At 33.4% G+C, this 25,343-nt stretch overlaps 1 protein-coding gene across 1 annotated transcript in view; it reads right to left on the reverse strand.

Moving 5' to 3' along the window:
• SI (sucrase-isomaltase) overlaps positions 1 to 25,343 on the reverse strand; it is an 87,044-nt gene that overhangs the window by 16,248 nt on the left and 45,453 nt on the right. Inside the window, exons 24-37 of the mRNA XM_059685899.1 lie at positions 23,118 to 23,273; positions 20,698 to 20,898; positions 17,474 to 17,628; positions 15,360 to 15,528; positions 13,121 to 13,217; positions 12,874 to 12,986; positions 12,652 to 12,777; positions 10,974 to 11,102; positions 10,117 to 10,227; positions 8,337 to 8,399; positions 7,749 to 7,865; positions 4,933 to 5,017; positions 3,916 to 4,054; positions 644 to 777 (exon numbers count right to left, since the gene is read on the reverse strand). Coding sequence (XP_059541882.1) covers positions 644 to 777; positions 3,916 to 4,054; positions 4,933 to 5,017; positions 7,749 to 7,865; positions 8,337 to 8,399; positions 10,117 to 10,227; positions 10,974 to 11,102; positions 12,652 to 12,777; positions 12,874 to 12,986; positions 13,121 to 13,217; positions 15,360 to 15,528; positions 17,474 to 17,628; positions 20,698 to 20,898; positions 23,118 to 23,273 — 1,795 coding nt within the window. The remainder of the gene's footprint in view (positions 1 to 643; positions 778 to 3,915; positions 4,055 to 4,932; positions 5,018 to 7,748; positions 7,866 to 8,336; positions 8,400 to 10,116; positions 10,228 to 10,973; positions 11,103 to 12,651; positions 12,778 to 12,873; positions 12,987 to 13,120; positions 13,218 to 15,359; positions 15,529 to 17,473; positions 17,629 to 20,697; positions 20,899 to 23,117; positions 23,274 to 25,343) is intronic.

Consider the following 25,343-nt stretch of genomic DNA (forward strand, 5'->3'; position numbering starts at 1 on the left):
TTTATAATAAAAGGCTATCTTTGTAATTATTTAATTAGAGGTCTCATCATTTGAATTAAATTGAATTATTTTTGTTAAATAGAATCTTCTGAGGAATGATCACTTTGATAAAATGTGATTTCCCAACTCTTCTTTTAAAGGACTATTTCTAAGCATTATGTGTTTTCCTTGAAACCTAAATGAATAGTAAAGCATTTTTAAGACCAGATCTCCAACAGAAAAATATCCCTTTGCTCTTTAAACTGACAATGTCTTATTTACTCTTTACCCAATCATTGCCAGAAATCTCTTTCTAAATGTGGTTTAAAATATTCTTATTCCCTAAAATCTAGAATTTCTACTCATATCTATTCTTAGTTTGTTATTTTTCCCATTTCCTGCCCTTTCAAGCCATGAAACTGAAACAGAAAGTGATGAAATTATTTTCTCAAAACAAACGAGTTGGAAATCATTAGTTTCTATACAGAACCCCAGATCCTGCTTTCTGGCCCAATACTTTATCGTGGGGCTATTTGTCATAAGACATAATGCCAAAGCATTTTTCTGAGATGCACTTATAAGGCATATGAACAAATGCCAGAAAAAGTGAACACTTAATAGAAAACTCAAAAGAATGATGATAAAGGTGGTGACTCTCCCATACCGATGATCGATTTGTCCAAATTGTCCCATTGTGCGTAGTTGTCTCCAAGCCAGTGTCCCCCCCATCGTCCAGCAGTAGGATATGTGGAACGAGATATCACCATTCCTCTCTTGCCAGTTGCCTTCTGCAATGCACTAATAAAAGGGAAGAAGGATTTACATTAGGTATTTTCTACAAATATTTCTACTTTTGACCATTCCATTCCAAAAAAGAATTTGATTTGTGGTATTTATGTTGGCTCTTATTACAACGAGCTCTTTATATGTGAGTCTTTTCTCATTATACTAGAAAATTCTCAGGGGTATGAAGAATATCTTTTTTCTTCCAACATTTACTAGATTGACATACCTGAGTGGCCTGCCTGCATTTATTTATTCAATGGACACAAGTTAAATCAACTATTTGTATTATCAAATCAACTAAACATTTAAAAAAATAAATAAACTTATTTTATTCTACTTAAATGTGTTCTCTTGAATAAAGTTCTAACTATTGATGGCCAAAACCCTTCTAATTTTTAGCTTAATACTTAATTTTTGTATTACTCTGCAGAGGATACTTGCTATAATATCTCTTGTTTTATTTTTTTTATTTTTTTAATTAAATCTTTATTGTTCAGATTATTACATTTGTTCCTCTTTTTTTTCCCCCCCATATCTCCCCTCCTCCCAGTTCCCGCCTCATCCTCTGCCCTCACTCCCCACCCACTGTCCTCATCCATAGGTGCACGATTTTTGTCCAGTCTTTTCCCACATCTCCCACACCCCTTTCCCCCGCAAGAATAGTCAGTCCATTCCCTTTCTATGTCCCTGATTCTATTATAATCAACAGTTCATTCTGTTCATTCTAATATCTCTTGTTTTAGAGGCTAGTTTAAAGAGTACAAGTCTTTCCTGGATCTTAAAAATAGAAGTAATTTTTATACTTTAAGAACGGAATTTATTGAAAGCCAGGTCAAGAGGATAGAATTTACAAATAAGGTCATTTTTATCATCCCCTCCTCACTCTTTAAAGAATGATTTTAATGACTTATTGCCATTCTAGTGTGAATAATAATGCATTACTTTTTATTACATCTCTCTCTCTCTGATACTACATTATAAGAATATGTAAAATAGAAAAAATATTTGACAATTATATTAATTGGAAAGAAAATGTTTATTTTCTATTACTCAAAATAAATTGTATGTGCATAAGAACTAGAGATCTACCACAGAGAAAATACTTCAAATACCTAATTAGGCAGACTTTACAACTCACTAACATGTTTTCAACATTATCTAATCATTTATTTGCTATCGCATGGGCCACAGTGTTTGTACTGATTTGTTTATATATAGAGCTTCTTCCATGAGTCCTTGAGATTCCTGAGGTTAAGGACTTTGTGCTAATCTTTTTTGTGCCCATTATATCTAATACAGTACTTGGCTTATAATAGTAACTCAAGAAAAAATGTAACTCAACATTTAAAACTTTAATACGTTTAATTTAAATAACAAACATGGTTGAAATCTTTTTCTGAAAAATGTATGTACTAGAGAAAAATTAAAACTATTAAAGACATGTTTTATGACTTTATATTAAAGGTTGTTCTTCAGAAGATAGTACTGATATCTTCCCCATAATATTTTTTATTAGTTAAAATGGACCTTAAACATCCCCAAGTACCTTTAAATGTCAACTATTTAAATTTTTACCTATGGTTGCCTTGAATTTAGTCATACAACTTTGATAGTTGTAGTGGGATAATAATAGATTCATTTAAATTTACTAAGCTTTCCACAATGTGTCAGGAACCATGGTAGATCCTGTCATGTGCTCCAGAAGTTCAATTACCTGCCCTCTGAAGAAAAATATTTCTTTCAATTTCTCTTAAATTACATATTTTCATCTTAAAATGCATAAGTTTTGCCAGCAAGATGGTCAATTCTCAATATTTTTGTTCTTTTTAATATGTATATTTTATGGTAAAGTAAGGTTAGCTGAGGATAATTGTGTTTCTTTATTATATTCCAGTATGGTTAATTTTAAAAAAAAAATGTTTTTCTCAAAAAAAGGCATTGTTAAAACCAGTTTGTTTACTCTTAAGAATGTCATATCCTAGACTTTGTATATGATCTTAGTGACCCTACATTTGTATTTGGTTAACAAATCTGTAAACATTCATTCGTGTAATATCTCAAATAATTCACATATTCTATGTTGAAAAATAGTTTCATGCTGGAAATAGGATAAGCATGTTTCACTAAGTGAGGAAATATTACACATATTCTTTAATCCCAAATGATTGTCATTTTTTACCTACTTCATTTATATACTAGAGCAGTGATTTTCAATCCTGGATTGAAATTAGAATCACCTGATGAATTTTTAGAACCTAAGACTCTTAGGCTATATACTATACACCAATTAAATTAGAATTTACTAAAAATATCCAGGCAATTACAATGTGTAATCAAGATGCAATGTTCTAGAGCTGCGTTGTGTCATATGGTGGCCACTAGCCACATGGACTATTTAATAAACCTAGATTTATTCAATTAAATAAAATTTAAAATCCCATTCCTGAGTAACACTAAGCACAGTGGTCAATAGCAATATATAGTTAGTAGCTGCATATTAGACAATCCAAAATTATTTAACATTTCTATCATTGTAGAAAGTTTTATTGGACAGGGCCAATAAAGAGTTGATACTCAAAGAATGGCCTGTGTTCCATTATCTTTGGCCTCACATAAGAGTTTTTTTCACATGGACATTAAAGTTTGAGAAGCTCCAGGTCATTCACACATACTCTTATTTGCTAATCATGGATTTAAATAACATATTTATCCAAGCCTTAAGGTCTTAATTAATGATATCAGATTATATATTATTTATTCATTCATTCAAAACCATTTGTTGAGCACCTACTATGTTTTAGGTGTTGTGCTGCTATAAGATAAGTACATTGTGGAGAACAAAGTCATATACTTTAATATTCTTTGGAAAATGGGGTAAAATTTAAAGCAATGGTGGAAATGAGAGAGAGAGGAGAGAGAGAGAGAGAGAGAGAGAGAGAGAGAGAGAGAGAAGAAGAAGGAGAAAGAGGGAGAAAGGAAAAAACAGTTACTCTCTAAGTGTCATGAAGGACCAAGTAAGTTACAGAAAACATTGGAAAGAAAAGTGCTACAACATAAGGACAGCAAAGAAGGATTCTCAGAATAGGTAACATTCAATCTAATATCTCAACGACGTCAGAGTCAGTAAGGATAATCATGAACACGGCTTACTCGTAAGTAGGTTTCATTTGTGACCATCCATATAGATTGTGGACATTGTAATGCAAAACTGATGATTCATCACTAAGGATCTGCTCGGTTTCCATACACATGGTTCTGAAATGTAATCCCTCATGTCTTTTTGTGAGTTCTAGAGAAGAAGAAAAAAAAAAACAGTGAAAAAAATACTAATATTAGGTGCCCTATATTAAAGTGCGTAAAAGGCAACTATATATTCTTTTGGAAAAAACATTACATTTTTCTTTAAATATTATTGATTTTAACCATTTGTACGTGCTGCCAATGTTATGACAAATGTAAAAAACAGTCTATAATTGTAATTGATTGTAGTTACCATTGTGATTGAAAAAAATGTGAACATTTTTACTATAGTCAGTAACAAAATAAAAACCAGAAAAATTAATGTACTCCTAAATGTCTATTATATTTAATCATTTAGATGAGAAATACTGATTAAATAGGCTTTAAAAATGCAAATCCAGGGGTTAAGAACCAACACCAGCTTTTGACTCACTTTTTCTCAGTTTAAGATGCTTTTTCCCCCCCAAGTTTTGCCATCACTTTATGTTAACAGTTTATGAAGTTTACTGTCCATATAAAAGTATGAGGATGAACACCAAAAGACTGGACCTTTCCCTCCCCCCAAAAAAGTGTTTCTATTTTATCATTTCCCCCCCAGTAAAGAAATTTTTTTAAAAAAAATCTGTATAAAAGCTTTCTATTTTCAATTAGAAAGAATATTGAGAATTTCTAGGAAAAGTCTTATGAAAATTAAAGCAATCATTTTAAACACTTTAGAAATGTGTTCTTATAGTAAAACATTTTTCTTGATTTTTCTTTCCAATATAGTATTAGATAATATTGGCAATGGATTGAAGTGTGGTACAGTGTGCAGATGGGTAGTGAGAATTGGAGATGTGAATCCTGTTCCCCAATAAAAAAATTAGATAAACCTAGTAAATAAATTAATAATAACATTACATTAAAGTAAAAGCAACAATATTGTACCTGGCATATAAGGTGGATAATTTAGCTCTTTATTTCTGCATGAAGTAGTTGACCCATGTATAAAACTTGATGGTTCATTCATATCCTTTAAAAAAAGGAAGAAAAGTAAACAGAAAACAAATTTAGAAATTGTATTCTTAAAAGAACTAATTTAGAGGGCTAGTAAGTTAAAGTAGCATATTTGAGTAATGACATTTAATCACTTCTAAAAAGCAAAAACATTTTAATGATACTAAAGACATTAAGTTAGCTCAGTGTTTCTGTTTTACAATTCGTTGCCTACTTTTGACAAACTTAAAATGTCTAATTTTTTTCTATAGATATAATATGTACATAAAAGTGATATTTTTTCTATTTTCTAGACATAAAGTTATATTATAATAGTGTATATTCTTCTATGTACTCTCTTGAACACTCATGCCTTGGATCAATTCCTTTTAAAAAAACACAAATGTTTGTGAAATTTAAAATCATAAGATTTAGCTTATAATTAAAAAAACTTCAGAGAGTATCTGAGCACACATTTCAGGATCCCAGTACCCACATATAAAGGGATCATCATCTATACTAATAATAGACAAATATGTAAATTGATCATCACTCCACAACACCTACAGCCAATCAAGAGTGAGCAAGCAAATTAACCCAACAAAGATGGCGGGCCTTTGGGGTGGGGTGGAGAGGTCATGCCCAGGACCCCGTCTACTCCGAGCCTGTGGGCAGCACATGCGCACACTGGCGCCGAGCAGCCGGGGTCCCAGGGATGCCACTAGAGTGTCCGGTCCTGTCAGCCCAGCCTTTGGACAGCTGAAATTCCCAGTCCTTTTGTTTCTGCTGCCCCTGGACCGGAAGTGGAAACCAAGAGCGCAGGGAGCACCAGGAATTCTGGGAATCATAGTTCTGGTGGCAGCCCCTGGACCGGAAGCAGAAGCCCAGAGCACGGGGAGCACCAGGAATGCTGGGAATCATAGTTCTGGTGTCAGCCCCTGGACCGGAAGCAGAATCCCAGAGCACGGGGAGCACCAGGAATGCTGGGAATCATAGTTCTGGTGTCAGCCCCTGGACCGGAAGCAGAATCCCAGAGCACGGGGAGCACCAGGAATGCTGGGAATCATAGTTCTGGTGTCAGCCCCTGGACCGGAAGCAGAATCCCAGAGCACGGGGAGCACCAGGAATGCTGGGAATCATAGTTCTGGTGGCAGCCTCTGGACTGGAAGCAGAAGCCCAGAGCACGGGGAGCACCAGGAATGCTGGGAATCATAGTTCTGGTGGCAGCCCCTGGACTGGAAGCAGAAGCCCAGAGCACGGGGAGCACCAGGAATGCTGGGAATCATAGTTCTGGTAGCAGACGCATTGCTGGATCTCCTAGACGCTGGAGAGTTACTGAGCCCTGAACAAGTTACTGTTGTGGGTGAGGGATGGAGGGAAAGCAAAGGTGAGAGACATAAGTAAAATCAGAGTGTCTAGGAAAAACTAAAAAAAATATATTCTAAAACTTCTAGGAAATCTCCAGCAATGAATCAAAGAAAAAAAAGACCTCTATTATTCTGTGAGCACCAAACCTAACTGGGTTGGGGTCTCAGACAATTCACTCATATGATTGCAAAGACAGACAGAAATTCTCAGATTGGAGAGGGCTCCCCTGAGGGCTTCCAGATTGGAGAGGGTGCAGGTCAGGCTGAGAGACCCACCCCTCCATGCATGAATTTTGTGCACCGGGCCCCTAGTCTATATATAAATATATATATTAGCTACCATTTAAAGGTTATTATTCCATCTTAAGAAAAATTTATATTTTCTGGATCAAGATATCTCTTTTAGAGATATTGTAATTGGAATCCCTTATAGTGCATAACTTTATACATGAAATAAATCTGCATTTATCACTAATTAAAAAAAAAGCGATGCTTTATACAATTTTATATTCTCAAGACGTGCATATAGCAGCACCTTTTTAAAGGCTTCTTCAATTAAAAACAAGTAAATTAATGCATATCTGTTACAAAATCAACAAAGAAACGTCACCTCCAAAACTGTAGAGAAGTATTATGTAAAATCTCTTGTAATAAATATTTACTTGTGGTAAACTTTTATGCTATATTAAAATTATATTATCAATCTTATTAATAATATTTTAGAGTTACACCTAAAAGTAAGAGATTGTTTGAGAAATAATTTTGTCTAATATGTAAGAGATTATAGAGAGTTAAGTGTGAGATTTATAAGTACACTGAATGAAATTAAAATACATACTTATAAGCACTTATGAATAGTTAGAAAATTAGGCTATTTTGGTTCCTTGGTCAAATTGAAAATATTAAACTTGAATATTCATAAAATAGCATTTATGTAAATAAATTGAATTGGTAAAACTGTATCTTAGCAGTCCCTTGAATAAGAAAGCTTTATGAGAAGTGAATGAGCTAATTTTCACAAATACTCTGTTGACATTATTAGAATCTAGTAAGAATTTTGTATAATGAATACACAATAAATAACTTAGAACAGTGATTTTCAACCTTTTTCATCTCATGGCGCACATAAACTAATTACTAAAATTCTGTGGCACACCAAAAATACATTTTTTTGCCACTATGACAAAAAAATAGGTATAATTTTGATTCATTCATACCAGACGGATATTGTTGTGTTCGCTATTGTCATTTTTTTTTTATTATTATTTGACAGAAGTCAGTGCCCCTGACAAAGTAGTTAGGTATCACATATTCTAAAATTTCTTGTGGCACACCATTGGGCCTGCCATGGCATACCTATTGAAAATCTCTGACATAGAAAATTACTCAATGTTTACTCACAATCCACAAGCCATCAAACTTCATCTGGTCATTGTAGAAATCTATGATTTCCCTTTCCCACCACTCTGCTGTGGAGCGCCTGAAGAAATCTGGAAAAGCGACATGAGCTCTGGAAGCCTGCAAAGATAAGATTTACACCAAGAATTATAAAATCAAAAGAGAGACCATGCGCATCCAAGTCAGACATTTGTCTGTCAGATCCAAAAGATGTGGACAAGTGATAAGAAAGGCAACCTGATATCACCTTTAATTCCATAAACAGACATGATTTTCCTCCAAGCACCCAGCAGTGATGGAGAGTAAAAGAGAGAGAGAACAGCCTGGGGCTCTTTTATAGATTGTAAAGAAACAGTTCAAAACATACAGAAACATATTTCAACGCTTCTTAGAGTGATAGGGACGTTTTTACACCTTATCCTTAGAGCCCTATACAGTAGCTTTGCCATTGCTGTGCATGGTGAGGAGAATCAGAAAATAAGCCATCTGCTTTTACAGGAAAGTATTCAAAATGAATAACTGGTCAAAGTGATCATTAAATCCATATGCTGAATTTCTTTTAGTCATATAATTAATGAATGCAAAACTTACATTAACAGCTTCATCTTCAGTCAGACTTTCATTTATCGTTATATTAGGCAAATCTGGCCAAACCTACAAAAAAATTAAATAAATAAAAAGAAGAAGAAGAAGAAATTGGAAAACAGTTTAAAATAACTTCAGTATGATATGACTGTGTTGTAAATAAATTATAATAGAGTTTTAGAGGCATATTATAGACTCAAGATTCCAGATCAGTAATTCTTTCATTTATGTTTTTCAGTTTTTGTTTTGCTATATGTGCTATTTTCAAACTATTCCCATTTTCCCACTTTAATCTCTAGTATATTATGGTAAATAAGAAATAAAAAGCCAACTGTAGCAGTAGATAGTGATTTGGAAACAATTCATGAAACCAAAGGTCTGGTGAAGCAATAATATGAAAACCATATACTAAACTTAATTTAATGTAGTATATTAAAACTGTTTCTATAATTATTCCAAGATTAAAATATGAAAATAATAAATATATATTTATGTAAAAGTAATGAAGATCTGAGTTGGATGATGTCATGCTGAGGCAAATATCTTGGTTCACAGTTAATACTAAATCCCATTCTCCCTTCCCTCCACCTCCAAGACCACCCCTGCCCCAGCCTCCTTCTTAACAATGTTTTCCTCCACCTCAACCACAAAAATGCAAAATCGAGACCCAATTCAACCACGCTCAATATCTGAGAATTTGATTCTATGTTGCAGAAACTAGGAAGTTCCATATAAAAATGTATATTATCCTCAAAGGACTAATTACCTACGAAGGATTTGTTACTGAAAGTGGAAAAATTAGAGATTAGAAGCATACAAAAAAAGTACAGAAATATACTTTATAAAGTGGGTAGAACAAAATCCCTTTGTATGTCCAATATGTCATCCTCTATATTGGCATGTTTCTTGAAATATGATTTTTCACTAAGTGCATTATAGGCTTTTTTTCCTCATTTTATTTTAACCTTTAATTTTGAAATCATTTTCAAATTTACATAAAAGCTGCAAAAATTATAGTTAGAGATTTTCTATACCCTTCATCCTGCTTCTCCTAATGTTCACATATTTATAACTACCATGCAATGATCAAAACAAAGAGGTTAATATTAATATAATACTATTAACTAATCTACAGGCAATTTTGAATTTCACCACTTTTATCACTGATGTGGTCCAAGATCCAAAAAGGATCCTGCAAGGCATTTAATTATCTCTCCCACCATGGAATTTTGTATATCTTTTTCATTCTAGTAATGACTAGTGAAAACTTTTTCTTCTCTTTTTTATATGTAAGCCAAATCAGGATATTTTTTAAAATATATACATAACCAGGTCTGAATATTATTGTTTAAATGCAATATAGTGAATTATATTCCTTGTTCAAATTAGAAATATGAAAATAGCTCTTAAAAAAACATTGCTTATTTTGTTATTGAAATGTTTTTAAGAGAAATTCATACATTTAAATGACTCTTGAAGTATAGAATAATAAATTTCCATGTTATTAATGGTAGTTTTGTAATAAAAAACAAAGTAACAAGAAATACAATTTAAAGATGAAGCAAAAAGTATTTGGACATACAATTTATATGACTTCTTTCTCTGTTTCTAATAATTTGGATTAAACTCAACAGTATATATTCTTTTCTTTATTAGCTATTAAACTATTACACTCCACACAATACATATATTTCTCTGAACATGTTTTTAACAGTGTTTTAATTCAGTAGAAACATTCAATGAAATAGCATGTTTTACACATTTTATTTCAAGGTCAATTCAGTACCTTTGCCCAACAGATATCATTGGTATTAGGCCATTTGATAAAGACATCTTTTTCCTGTCCTCTTGTAAATGTAGGGTAAGGCTTCGTTTCATTTCCTGAAATTGCTGGATCCTAAATTGAAATGAAATACAAATCCCATTTCTATGGAATAAAACCAGGACCTCTTGGGTAGTTGTTATGAAACATTGGAATTTTCTATTACCACATTATCATTATACTGTGCTCTCATAGACATGGACTAAGAAATGGACTGATGATATAAACTTCATTGTTCTAGCTATGTTCACTTCTAAATTCCTTAGGAAAAAAAAAAGTAAGAACTTTGAGAATATATTTGCTACAATTTCAAGCAAGATTACTAGAGTTTTTCTTTTGTCTTTATTTTCCCAGAGGGATTTCTGGCCGCTTAGCATACTTCTTGTGAGCTATGGATAAAATATGCTCCCCACTGAATCACTAAGTTGAAGGCAAAATTTCAAACATGAGAAAAGTAAGATGCAGTCCTAGAGAATGATTTGGGAGATGTATAGGAAGAAAAAAAATACATCGTCACTTTAAGATAGCTTCTATACATTGAGGCCAGTTTACAGCATGAATAATTACTAAAATCCAGCTAGCTTTTGACTCCCAGCTTTAGTCTTAGGTCTCTAAAGATATACCAAGTATTAGGTATTCTGTAGCAGCCCATGTACATAAAATGAAGTGTTAAAGGAAGAAAGTTGTAGATTTGGGAGTAGAATCAAACTTATATAATTCCTATTTTGAAACACCTCCCTTATCCCTATATCTAGGAGAAAAAAATCTTAATAAAAGAAAGGTAATAAGACTCAGAAAAAATATAAACTATAAATACAGACCAGGATAATAATGTATTTCATTCCTTCACTTCTTATTTTGTCAACAAACTGAGGAAGGTCACGGAAGTCGTCACCAATTGTGAAGTCTAGTTGCCTTTCCATGTAATCGATGTCTGTGTATTGTACATCCTGAAAAATATGAGAATTGCGGTAGTGGGGCAAGAATCACAAGCATGAGTGTATCACATTTTATCATACTTATGAAAACACTACCAATATTAAAGTTTCAGTGCCTCTTCACTCGATTAGAAAGAGAATTAATCAGGTAATGCAACACTCAGGAATAAAAGTAGCATGTAAGGACTCCAAATATTCTAAGAACAAGGTCACATAAATGTTTTGTTTTGTTAACAGTCCATATTATAATTTTGACTTAGAAGTCAAAATTCTGTCAAATCAGTATCTTTTATCATGTAATGCCCAGAGGAAACAGGAAGTCACAGAAGTAAAGGATTTATGACATTACAAAATTATGTTAAAGGGCAATTTGGAATTTGTACAATGTATACAGAAATAGGCATTGCACTATTTCTGGAAAAATAATGCAAATATAGGATAATTTCAAATAATTCTAATATTTCCAAAGAGGAAGAAAGAGTTACTAGTAAATCCATTAAATTGTGTAAGATTTCTTCTTCTTTTTTTAATCAACAAAGTCAATTTTGAAATAATAGCCCAAGCTAATATAAGCAAAACAATGCCTTGAAATAGGTATTTGCAGATATGTTTAAACTAATAAATGTTTGAATGTTATCATGAAATTTTTAATTAGGCCTAAATAACAAATTTGTTAATTATTTTCTGTTAATAGAAATTAGCTTGATTTTCTTCTAGTTGCTATAAAATATATGGCAAATATAGTGGATGGCTCTCTTTATTTAAAAAAATGGGAAAATCTCCTTTTCTTTAAAAAAATCCCACCTGCACATTTCTATCTCATCCATTATATAGCTAATATCCCCATAACAATATGTTTAGGAACCAGATATTGAATTGTACTATATGTACTCATGTCTTATAATAAGGTCCTTCTCATTCTTCTTAGAATGAGTCCTTACATACAAATAGCACTCTAGATTCCCATGCTTACGTGTTACCATGAGATCTCCAGGATTCCTTACCACTAAAATATAAAATTACAGGGACTGATTACTTCTGGATACTTAGGAATATTTATTTCCCAAACATTGAGAGATAAGGATATTCTGCCAGCCCTCTAATTCTGTATTCTAACATTACAAGTATCATCTATTCCAGGGCAAAAAGCACAGTTTTACCTCCAACTTCTTCCCCGTAATTTCTCATATTAGTTGATGGAATAATTCTGTGGACCCTTCCTCTCATCTAAAGAGAATATGGGGAATGTGTTTGACTATCTCTGCCACCCAATGTTGATGAGAGAGATACAAATGCGCAGTGACTTGTTTAATACAACTCTGGGGCATGGAATAGGAGGGGGAAAAATAGAAAAAGAAATGATATTATTACTTTTCCTTTATCCTAATCAATATTTTATATTTTATAAAAATGTTATTTCCAATTTATTAGGTGCTACTAAAAACTAAGCCTTTATTATTGCCAAATGATAAAAATAATTTTAAAACACATGTGTTTAATTATTTCATTCTGATTTTCTACGAGACATATTTAACACAGTCTTAAAAGTTTATGTACATACATAGGGGATCTGAGCAGCTGTCATGTTTTCATATACTTCCTGGACCTCTGAAGTATTTTTGTAACCATAGCGACATAATTGGAATCCCAAAGCCCAGTAAGGTGGCATGACTGGTCGGCCAATTACCTTTAAAAACAAAAATTATTTGTGAACTAAGAGAATTACTTATGGAGAGAAATGTATGTGTGTGTGTTTTTTTTCTAAAAACAAACTCAATCATACTTCATGGAATTGCTTTGTTGCAACTTCTGGAGTTGGGCCCAAAAACATGTAAAAGTCCAAGATTCCTCCAATTGTGCGGTAAGTGAGAGCAGGAGTTGGCTGAAATGTCACATCTGGAAATTCAAAACATGATTACATTGTTATCTATATACAAAATATTATTTATTAAAAGTCACATAACAGAGCCTGAGTAGCTGCGCGAGCTCACAACACTCCACATGAGAAATCTTAAATATGATGGTTTTACCCATTGCATTGCTGTTAAGAAAGAAAACTCCATGAGCATTGTCCTCATCTTCCAGAGCCATGTGATAGGGATGAAATCCATAGGAATTTAGTTTATACTAAAAAAAATAAACATAACATATATTCAGATGATAAGACCATGTAAAGTTTGTTGAGGTAATATTTAAATTCATTATAAAAGTGAGCCTAGGAAGTTAAATGTTACTCCCTTGAACATACAAACTGAATTAACCACATTTCCCTTGGAAATTAATTTTGTTCATTATTAGAACTATTATTGCTTTAGATCAAGCAAATAAATATACAGATATGTAACACCCACGAAACTGTCTCATATTGACATAAAAATCCATTGGGATTAGAGTAATTGGGTTTCTTTCTACAGATTTTATATGTTAATTATTTTATGAAGTTGCACTTCTTTTTCAATAATTTATTTCCACAAAAATGATTAAACTACTCAACCTCTTAAGTAATTAATCTGATCTTGTTTAGGCACCTAACAATAAAACTCTAGCTAAAAGCTGTAATTAACATTCCCTTTAAGTAAGCATCACATGTGGCACATGGAAATAAGCTAGTATTTTATAAAAAAAATGTATTTTTTCATGATATGTCTAGGATAATTGAGGAGATAGAAGGGCTAGGCAGTCAGAGATGGGACCGTGGGAGAGGGAGAAGAGTGGGGAAGTCCTAGAACAGTGGTTCTCAACCTGTGGGTCGCGACCCCTTTGGGGGTCTAACGACCCTTTCACAGGGGTCGCCTAAGACCATTGGAAAACACATATATAATTAAATAGTGTTTTGTGATTAATCACTACGTTTTAATTATGTTCAATTTGTAACAGTGAAATTGTGGATCATCACAACATGAGGAACTGTATTAAAGGGTCGCGGCATTAGGAAGATTGAGAACCACTGTCCTCCAATAACAGGATCTTGAAGACAGGGACAGGATACAGTTTGTTGATGGCACCACAGAGTCAAACAACAGGACCTAGAATTGAACCCAGCTCAGGCAACCCAGCTGGGGGGGGAAAGAAGGGCGCCAGTGAGAGATGTGAACTTTAAAATGTATGGATGTTGCTAAGACAGACAGCTTGCAGATAACTTATCACAAGGCAGTGAGGCGTATGACCAATCCTAAGTATGTTACTAAGGCAAAATTCTTTGAAAGGACCAATCAGGAGCTAACAAGGCATGTATCTACCACTAAACAAAAAGAGCGCTCTTCTCTCTCTCTCTCTCTCTCTCTCTCTCTCTCTCTCTCTCTCTCTCTCTCTCTCTCTCTCTCTCCTGTGGCAGTGGATGTGCTCCCCTGTGCCCACCTGGCTCATGGCCATGTGGGACTCAACACATGGACTAATGGTTTTTAATTAGCTTGGATGCTGAACTACACATGGCTGCAACATGGAACGCAAGCTCTGTACACTGGCCTGCTTTTGGAACCCCAGCAGCACCTTTCCCAGGACTGGCTTGGGGGACATGGGACTTTGGACCCTGAGACAAAGAAGCTTCATTGGAAACCTGCTTTGGGCCCTCTCTCTGCTGTCCCATGCTTCGGGGAGTCTGTCTTTGTCTCAATAAACTTTGCTTCCACCTACTGTTTTTGTCCACAAACTCAGTTTTCAATTTTGTGAGACAACGGACTCGGACCCGAACACCACATTTTGGTTTCATAATTATAGCTGATAGTAGTTCTGCAGTGCATTAAATATTCATGATGTGTATTTAATTAATAAGTTGGAACATTGGGAAAAGTGACATGAGCTTATAAAAACATTTTTTAAAGATGTAACTAGCAGTACGGACTCATAAAAATGCACAACTGCAGCTGTGTGTCATACAGGAAAAAGTTGGCATCAAATCATGATCTAAGAAGTAAAAGAAAAAAGTTAAAGAGAACTATTCAGTGACTTTCTAAAAGCTGAGCGTAAACATGGATTTGGCAGGGAATACTGAATCTTAATGCTCTTTCTCTACATTTGAGATAATGAACTGGGGCACTACCTCATCTCTCACTGTATTCAATGTTATCCAACTAATCCTCTACTTTTGCCAGTAATTGATGGTGACTTCTTTGTTTGTTTTTCAGAAAACCATTTTAGCAACTCTGCAGATCTCCAGCGTCTCTGTCATTACTTCAATACCAAAGTACTAGTACAGGCCTACATAGAAGTGGCTGGGATCCTAATCATGGTCGTAGATGCCTCATGAGATAGCTGAAAATTGATACCTACACCAGGGGGTTGGTCTCTTGTGAACATTCCCCAAGTGTTCCAGTTTAGATCTCGCTTAAATGCTGTGTGTTCCGCTTCCCCAAAACCATATATATATTCTGATGGCAGGCGAGTAGATATTTGAATGAACTGGTCATTAAAAGTAAATCCAGGTAGGCGAGAATCCCAGCTAAAAACAAAAGAAAACAATTCTATTTCTGTAAACATTTACAAAATAGTATCACAAATAACAATGGTGATTCTTCCTTGGTTGAGCTAAAATCAATAATATTCTCTCTATATTCTTTATTGTAAGCAGATACCAAATGGTAATAGATAATTATTCCAAAATATATTTATTTTGGCTAAGTTAAGGAATACCTCAAATATATTTCACATATTCACCATTATCAATACAGTGAATCATAATATGATTAATGTGACTATTTCTCTTTATTTTATTTTTTAATATATTTTACTGATTGTTTTACAGAGAGGAAGGGAGAGGGATAGAAAGTTAGAAACATTGATGAGAGAGAAACATCAATCAGCTGCCTTCTGCACATGCCCTACTAGGGATGTGCCCGCAACCAAGGTACATGCCCTTGATCAAAATCAAACCTGGGACCCTTCAGTCCTCAGGCCAATGCTCTATCCACTAAGCCAAACTGGTTAGGGCTATGTTTACCTTGCTTTTAAAAATAAATATATTGCTTTTAAAAATAAAATTATTATGAAGTTATAAATAATATATGATATGGAAGTAACATAGGTCCTAGAAACCTATTACCTTCAGATAGCCCAGTAATGTTTTTTCTACATATAGAATAAAAAAAATCAATATTTCTACATATAGAATAAAAAGATACCAAAACTATAAGGCATAATTGATATTTTAATTTAAAATTCTCCCTATTTATTGCTTCCAATAACTTTCTTTCTTATATTTATAAAAATCAGTGTTTTAAAAAATATCCATAAGAAATGTGTTGCAGTGAATGTATTGTTTTTCTAGTCATTTGCAAGAACATAAAAGAGGAGGAAAATAATTAGGATTGGCTGTGTAAGAAAATATAAGTATTACAAAAAGTTTGGGACATTTTTCATTTTTATATTAATTATGAAAAAGTATTTACTAAGTAATAATGATTCTCAAATAATGATAAGTATAACTTTGCACCAGGACTTTTTTTGCAAAATGACTGAGTTTGTTTGCCTTTGGAACAAAATTATTCTCATAATTTTTTTTAAAAAAAACAGATATACTTTTCTTTATTATTTGTATCCATTGTGAAAACATCTGGTCAACATCTTCTCAGAGATAGCATGGGAAGCTTAAATTACATTAAAGTGTCTTTTAATATATTATAATTCTCTACAAATAGAGAATTTCACACAAAAAAACCAAAACTTTTTTCTTAAGTTTATTCATTATGATATAAAAATATCTAGATGCATGTATATTAATTTTCTTTCATTAGTGCCAAGCAGAAATAGCATTAACTCAATCAAATTCCAGGACCATTAAACTTTGATTACAAAAGTCTAATAAAATATTTACATAACAAATTTCCAATTACTTATTTTGCTAAAACTCATCATGATTTTCAAGAGGAGTCTTGGTTTGGTTCTCAACTTGCTTTGAAAAATAAGTCTTAATATGTAATAATAAAATCAATCACATCCAAAGTGTAAATGACATTTTAGGCAATCCTTAATGATCGTCCTATTATGTTCTAATTGTTTAAGTTAAACATGTTATGCCTTAACCTGTTTGGCTCAGTGGATAGAGCATCGGCCTGCAGACTGAAGGGTCCCAGGTTCGATTCTAGTCAAGAGCATGTACCTTGGTTGTGGGCACATCCCCAGTAGGAGGTGTGCAGGAGGCAGCTGATCAATGTTTCTCTCTCATCAATGTTTCTAACTCTCTATCCCTCTCCTTTTCTCTCTGTAAAAAATCAATGAAATATATGTTTTAAAAATGTTAAAGTAAGTCAAGTTACTTAATATGACTAATACCATTTTTAGTATGATGATACTCTAGCACAGTGAAGGCTGTGAAAATAATCATCTTTCTTTTCCCCTCCTAGGATAAAATCAAGATATTGTTCATTTCAAATAATTCAATCACTTACATAACTCTTCCTGTGCTTCTTCGTCGAATCAGGATGCCAAAAGGATTTTCCTGGATTTCAACATCATAAAGTCTATTTTCATAAGTACTTGTTGGCATGGTTGGAATGTTTAATGGTACTGGGACTTCATATCTCTTATTTTTCGGGTCATAAATCTATTGCAGATAATAATAAAAATAGAAATGTCTTGCTCTAGTTTGGTGAGATGTCATGTAAATATTAAAAAATTAAATGATGGTTCAAACAAGAATATATATATATATATATATATATATATATATATATATATATATATATAATGCTTACTTATATAATTCTTAATTCTGTATCCATGGCCCATATGGGTGTGTGTGTGTATTCCAAAAAATGTATACACACTCTAAAGGCAATGTTTATTAAAATACATTTCATTTTCAAAATGTAATAGAACCTGAAGCTATCAGCTATTACAGTTTGTATACACTTTTTGGGGACACCATATATATCCAATCCCATATACATACATGAACAGATAATGAGATCAAATTACCTACTGTATTTTATGCTTTTTTAAATTTTGCTACTTTTTTCTACATAATGGTAAATCATCAAAATCATCTTTTAGAGCTAAATAGTCTCTTTATGGAGATACAAAATTATTTTTCACTTTTGTTTAGACACAGTAGTTATTTCAATATTTTTGTCATATGTGTGATCCTACAAAGTAACGTAAATTTATATTTATTCAAGCCTTCTTTTCCTCAGTAATTTCTTAGAAGTAAAGAATTAGGTAAGAGTACACTAATATTTGTAAGGTCCCCTTGATATCTATTTGTAAAGTGTTTACCAGAATTAGTGTACTAATTAATATTCTCACCAAAATGTGTGCTCTAATAATGTTTTATGGTATGTTAAAAGTGTTTGTGTTCTAAATTGTCCTTTATTTCCTTGATAATGTTGACCAACGTATTTCCACATGATTATTCAACATTGAGATTTCCCATTCTTTGAATTTGTCTTTTATTCTTCTGGTCAATGAATATAAGTATTATAATATTTTTATTCCCAATTATTATTTCTTCTTCTGTTATATGCTTGTTTTTAGATCTTGATATTTTTCTTGTTTGTATAAGTTGAAATTGCTTGCTTTTTATGACCAAGATGTCAGATATTTATCCATTTTTTGTTTTCTGTTATAGTGTTTATTAATGTTGAAACATAATTTTTTATATAGGAAATACATAGATTTTTATCTATGAGTTTTATGTCTTTATATCTATGGTTTGAAAGATCTTTACTAGCCAGATACAAGATAAATATGCAGCTAATTGTTTTCTGAGCTTATGTTTGAATTACTTAATTTATATATATATATATATATATATGGCTAATATGCAAAGTGTCCCCTTGGGAGTTCAACCAGGAGACTGGGAGTTCAATTGCTCACTATGATGTGTGCTGACCACCAGGTGGTGTCATGGAACAAAGGAAGGCCCCGGCTGGCCGCTGGCAGCCAGAAGGAAGGCCCCAGCAGGCAACCAGAGGCCCCGATTGGCCCTGATCTCTGGCCAGGCCTAGGGACCCTAACTGTGCATGAATTTCTTTCACTGGGCCTCTAGTACATATATATAAAACTACATATATACATGTATATCATTATATGTTATATATATATACACACACATACAGTTATATTTTGTGTCATCACTTTGTGATAAGCTGTGAGGTTATTCTAACTGCAATTATGCTGTTTTAATTCTGTAAACGTTATCTATTTTTTAGATAAATTTTAAATATTGTCATTGCCATGTTTACTTTTCCAGGTAAATATAAAGGTTTTTTTTATTAAGTTTCCAATAATATTCCATTGAGATTTCTACGAAAATTATTTAAAAGAATCAATTGATTAAAAATGAGTTAACTTTTTAAAATTTTAGTCTCAGGATTTCTCAGTACTTATTTAATATCTATCAACACTTTTTAATAGTTATTTTTCTTATAGACAGTCAACTCACTTCTATGATTTAAATATTTTTAGTATTCATATGACTGTTCTCCTTTGATTTTGCTAATTGGATTTGTCACCATTTCAATTTCTAGATGGTGAATGATAGTGTACAATAAAACATTTTTTGAAAACACATTTTATATACAGTCATTTTGCTGATCTTATAATTTGTAATAGTGTTATTGTTTTTAATGGATTTTTTTAGATGTCTTAAGTAAAAAATATATACATATAAGTGTAACTTTTGAAAGAAATTTGTATGTTTTTGTATGTCTTAAGGCATTATTCAGAAAATTTAGATAACTATGTAAAATAATGGAAATAGTAAGCATCCTATCTTGCTTTTTTAATTTGCTTATTTTAATGATATTAGCAACATAGTGCATTCTAAGTGATTTATCCATGGCCCATATATATGTACAATATATATAGCCAATTTATATATTTTAAAGGCTAAGCGACCATTCAACTGGCCAGTAGGTATGTCGCTCACTGACCACCAGGGGGCAAACACTCAACGCAGGAGCTGCAGAGCTGCAGTAACTTGGCAGTGGTGGTTCTCCGGTGACACACCCGGAACCAGAGAGGAGGGCTCCGGACTCCTCGAAGGGCCGTGGGATTCCACCTTCGGCCACGGGTTATGTTGTTGCTGGGGCACTGTCAGCCCCGAGTCCAGTCTACCGCACACTCGCATTTGCGTTCCACACTCCGTACAACAGCAACTTTGCAGAGTGCCCTCTGGCACTCAGGGACCCCTCAGGGGATGTCAGTTTTGGCCTGATTCCCCCAGGCCAGACTGAGGGATCCCACCTGCCAGAGGGACCCCGCTCACTCCACAGATGCCCTTCGAGCCCTGGTGCTGCCGGAGGTGCAGCTGGCTGGGGAGGGACCATGGGAGGTTGGCTCCAGGGTGTGTCTGGCCCATCTCACCCAGTCTGCCCTGCTGGCCACCTTCTAATTTTCTTTCTATGTGCACAAATTTGTGCTCCCAGGCCACTGGTTTAAATATATATTTAAAATTTATCTTTAGTGTTGAAAATATTACAGGTATCCCTTTCTCCCCCATTGACCCCTTCTAGCCCACTCAAATCACCCTGAAAATTACTATTATATGCTTATTCACAAAGTTAGCATAAACAAGAACTTTATTTAATGTGCATCTAGCTATAAACTTTATATATAGAAAAATAAGTCATCAATCCAATTAATAATAGTTAATTATTTATACTAAACATACCTTGAACTGCAGCATGTCATTTTTGTGATATTTCACCTCCACACGAAGAGTTGAGATGGGTTTTGAAGGTCGCTTTATTCGAGCATTTGCAGTGTTCAGCTGGAGGTCAGCGGTTATACCCATTGGTGAATACGCAGTTGAAGTGACTAAATAAGAGTTGTCATTTCTAGGAAAGTAGCAATCAGGTGCTCTGGACAGAGACTGAAAACACAATATATGTTTATTGACAGACACTGTAAGCATTGTAATATTTGCTTTTAAAAATGTAAGGTAAACATGCTTAATCACATTTTGTTTGCTTTACAGATTGTATTGTATAATATAAAGTGAAATTGTGGTAGCAACATAAAATATCTATATGTAACCAAAGATACCATGTACTAAAATGTTATATAAAATATTTGTATTTTAACTCTAAAGGCAGACCAGTAGAGCAGAAGGATCAAATTTCTATTTTCAACTCAGAAAGTAGAATGATTGTGTAGTCTTTGCAAAAATTAAGTATATGACTCATAAATTTTGATCCATGCATGTTCTTTCCTCTTCATACTGACTATTGCCTTTTGTGTGTTAAACAGCTCTGCAACAAATCTCAAAAGGGCAACTACTTAAAATTATTTTCTTCTACTTATGCAGAACTATATTATTTCTTATTTAATGACTGGTACTTATATTGGTCAATTACATCTGGACCAGTACTTGAAATAAAAATACTGATCAAAGATCAGAGCTAATTGGTTTACATAGGGGTGAAAAATATGATCTAAGAAAAACAATAATTGTGGCACTAACAACTAGTTGCCTTACCACAATCCATTATCCAATCTTTCTTATTTATTAAACTAGAGGCCCGGTGCACGGTTTTGTGCACTGGTGGGGTCCCTCAGCGTGGCCTGTGGGGATTGGGCTGAAACCGGCAGCCCAATTCCGCCTACCATTCCTGCCTGCCACTCCCACTCATCCCGGCCCAGCTGCGCCTGCCACAGGCTCATGCCTAGTCAGTCCCAATTGGGAAGCTCGCTCCACCACAGCGACGCTCACGAGCTGTAAGCCCTGCATCTGGTGCCCATCAGTCAGTTAAGCGGTATTCCTGCTGTGGGAGTGCACTGACCACCAGGGGGCAGCTCCTGTGTTGAGCATCTGCCCCCTGGTGGTCAGTACACATTATAGCAGCCAGTTGTTCGGTCACTTAGGCTTTTATATATATAAGTATTCTGTTGGGAGAAGAAATGTGCCCATCTACATTTTCAGTTCTCTTTAGAGGAAGTTGTATATGACCCCACAAACCTAAAAAGAAAATGATACAAGGTGATTAATTAGGATGCCCTTTGCACTTATACTTTCTGGACTTGGAATGCATATATAATGGTGGAAGCTATAACACAAGTTTGATGATGAAAAATGAATGAGAAATATAGGACACTGATGACATTGAGGGTTCAGCATATTAGGCCTTGGATTCTTATTTGTAAAAATAAAAATCCTATTTTGTTTAACAAAATCAGACTTTAGCTCTCTAATACTCTCAGCTTCAAGCAATCCTTAACCAATACAAATACTATAATACTTATTTCAACTGCATGAAACTGAATGTCAATAGAATCAGAAATATGATTGACTTCAGAAAACTGTGAAATCTATACATGTCTCTCTCTTGGAGCTCCAGTGGCGCAATCGGTTAGCGCGCGGTACTTATATATGTCTCTCTCATAGTTTCATTTTTGCCCAATACAAATTCCTCTTTATCATTGTATAAGTATTCTAATTTACCTTTCTTACTGTTAGGTCATCAAGATTGCTAATTTTTTAGTTAGGATGAAAGCAGTCTTGCGGTATAATTTATAGAAATAGTATAAAAACCTATAGACTTAGTATTCAACAAATCATTTTTTAAAACTGGGTTTATCCACATAATACCTAATTAATTAAGAAATAATTAATTAAATATGTCTTTGAGTAGGTTTTATTTTATTTTTAATACTCAGCCCTGCCCCACTTCACTCATGAACATCATACCTGAGATTTTTAAATCTGAGGTTTCAGTGATATCAGAGCAATAGGACCCTTGAGAGTTTGTGCGATCTGATGCCAGCATTAAGTACAAATGTGAAATTGGGTGAAGACAAGGATCATTTTGAGGTACAGCCATCAGATACACCACTATTTTATTAAATGAAGTTATATTATCCAAAGTGCCTGAAAAGCAACTTACACTTTCATTCAGTCTGGCATTTACTAAGCGAGGTCTGGAAAATTAATAAAGATAAATTTTCTATCAGAATTCCTAATTTCAAATCCCAAATGCTTATGCAGATGAATTTAGTCTCTATGCTGTAGAATTAAAATTATAATATGTAAAGATTACAATGAAATGCTTATGTGAAAACCATATCATGGATCATAATTAAAATTCTTATTACCGGTTGCCATACACAGCCACGTTCTTCACAGCTTTTCTGGGTTGGAGGTTCTGCATCTGGATAACAATTAAATCTTTCATTTTCTGAGAAAATTTGATTCCACTGAACGGTAAAGTTTTTTCCAAGGTTAAACTTGAGATTGTAAATTAAGAGACTCTTTGGAGACAAAGAAAACATTAAAGATTATTTCTGACCATTGGACAATTTAAAAATATTTAACCTTTATAAAATGCAGCAACCATAGCAATTCTTCAAATCAAGTCATAAGTAGTTTTAATATAATACTTAAAGAATGGAATAGAATGCCACTGAAATGGCTAGTGCCTCAGGAAAACTATGAGAATTTTATATACTCAGGTAAAGTATTATCTTAAATTCTCAGTTCTTTCATTTAATACTCTTGAGTCTTGGGGAAAATGGTCTACCATCAACTTTTTCACATTTTTAAATGTCGATAATGACCCCCTACTAAAAGGGGGTGCTATACAGAATGAATATGTAAACTTTAAAGGACCTAGAATAATGCCTGGAGCATACTAGCTATGAAATACATGTTAGGTCTCTCAAGGAAGAAAAAGGTAAGAACAAACTGAGCACTTTACTTGATACAGAGGCTCCTAGAGTCAGAGGAGGAAAATACTTATTAATACATATTTCTTTAATTTTTTCCTTAATTTTATTCATTGTTTTAAATATTTGAGGAACAAGTTAGAGGGGTCTTAATATGGCATTATGCATAAAAGCAAAAATGACGATATATATATATACATATATATATATATAGAGAGAGAGAGAGAGAGAGCGATTATATATGCATATTCTATCCACAATAATTTACATTATTGGGAAATTGCAAAGTTACATTTGGTTATTGCTTATATAACTTGGGAATAACATGGACATAATTTATCCTAAAGTTTCATCTACATAGCTTAGTTTTTTATACCAGTGTATTTTCATAAATCTACATTCAGGAAAATTTTTTATAAAACTAAGAATTAGGAAACTATGTCTACTAGTATCTGTTCAAATCATTACATAAACATAAAAATAGACATATATAAGTTGAAATTGCACAAACCAAATAAAATATTTTCATATTATGTTTTCTTTATAATCTTTGTTAGAGTCATAAAGTTCTCAAATAAATTTGTCCTATTTAATTTCTATTGATTTATTCCTGTTGTCCTGGGAATATACAAATTATAGTATATTTACTAAATAAAAATAATTAGCCAATAAAATTTTTTCTAAAAATCCCTAAGTAAGAACTCTGGGCCAAGAGGCTTAAGAGTTAGGCAAAAATACTCTGAAAATATTGTGTATCTAAAATAATTTATAATTTATTTAGGCTGATATTACTAATAATTCAGTATTATATAAGTGGTGGAAAAGTCAATACCTCTAAAAATCACTTCTGTTTTAATTTATTATTTTTAATATTTAACTACATAAATTTATTACCCAAAGCAACATTATGATTTAAATATCACATGTTATAAGTGAGGAGGCTGAAATAATGAAAGATTAATTTGATATGTTTAAGTGTACATATTTATTTTTCTCTTTAGTACACCTGTTCACAAAAACAAAAAGTACAAAATGGAGTCTTGTAATAGAAGGACTGTAAACAAAAATTTGAAGAAACATGTACAGTGTATATTGAGGACAATGGAAGTTCATGAAAGAAGCAGTGAGAATAATTAAAGATATGGTTTAAATCATATCTGAGAGTCTTAAATGAGAAGCTAAAATATTTAGACTGCTGTATGCAACAGATGTACCTTAGAGTTCAGAGTAGGAAATGGTATAAGAAAATACTTGGAAGATATAGGTAAGTGCCAATAAAGATAAAATTAAACAGGGAGAAATAGCAAGGAGGCACCTTAATATTGGTATCCTATCTAATAATAGAGAAACATGGTAATTAACCGTAACTTTGCTACCCTTCCCATTGGCTAATCAGTGAGATATGCAAATTAACTGCCAACCAAGATGGCAGCCGGCAGCCAGGCAGCTGAAGCGAACAGGAGGCTTGCTTGCTCCAGTGATGGAGGAAGCCAAGGTTCCCCGCCTGCCGCTGCCGGCCTCTGAGCTGCAACTCTAAGAAACAATGTTGCAATTATAGAAGCTAAACAATCCCCAGAAACCTGCTTTCAGACGGCTGGCCTGGGAGCTGGAGCTGAAACAGTGTTTCAATTATAGAAGCCAAGCAAACCCAGATCA

Source organism: Myotis daubentonii, chromosome 3 (assembly GCF_963259705.1).
Source record: "Myotis daubentonii chromosome 3, mMyoDau2.1, whole genome shotgun sequence".
NCBI classification, from domain to species: Eukaryota; Metazoa; Chordata; class Mammalia; order Chiroptera; family Vespertilionidae; genus Myotis; species Myotis daubentonii.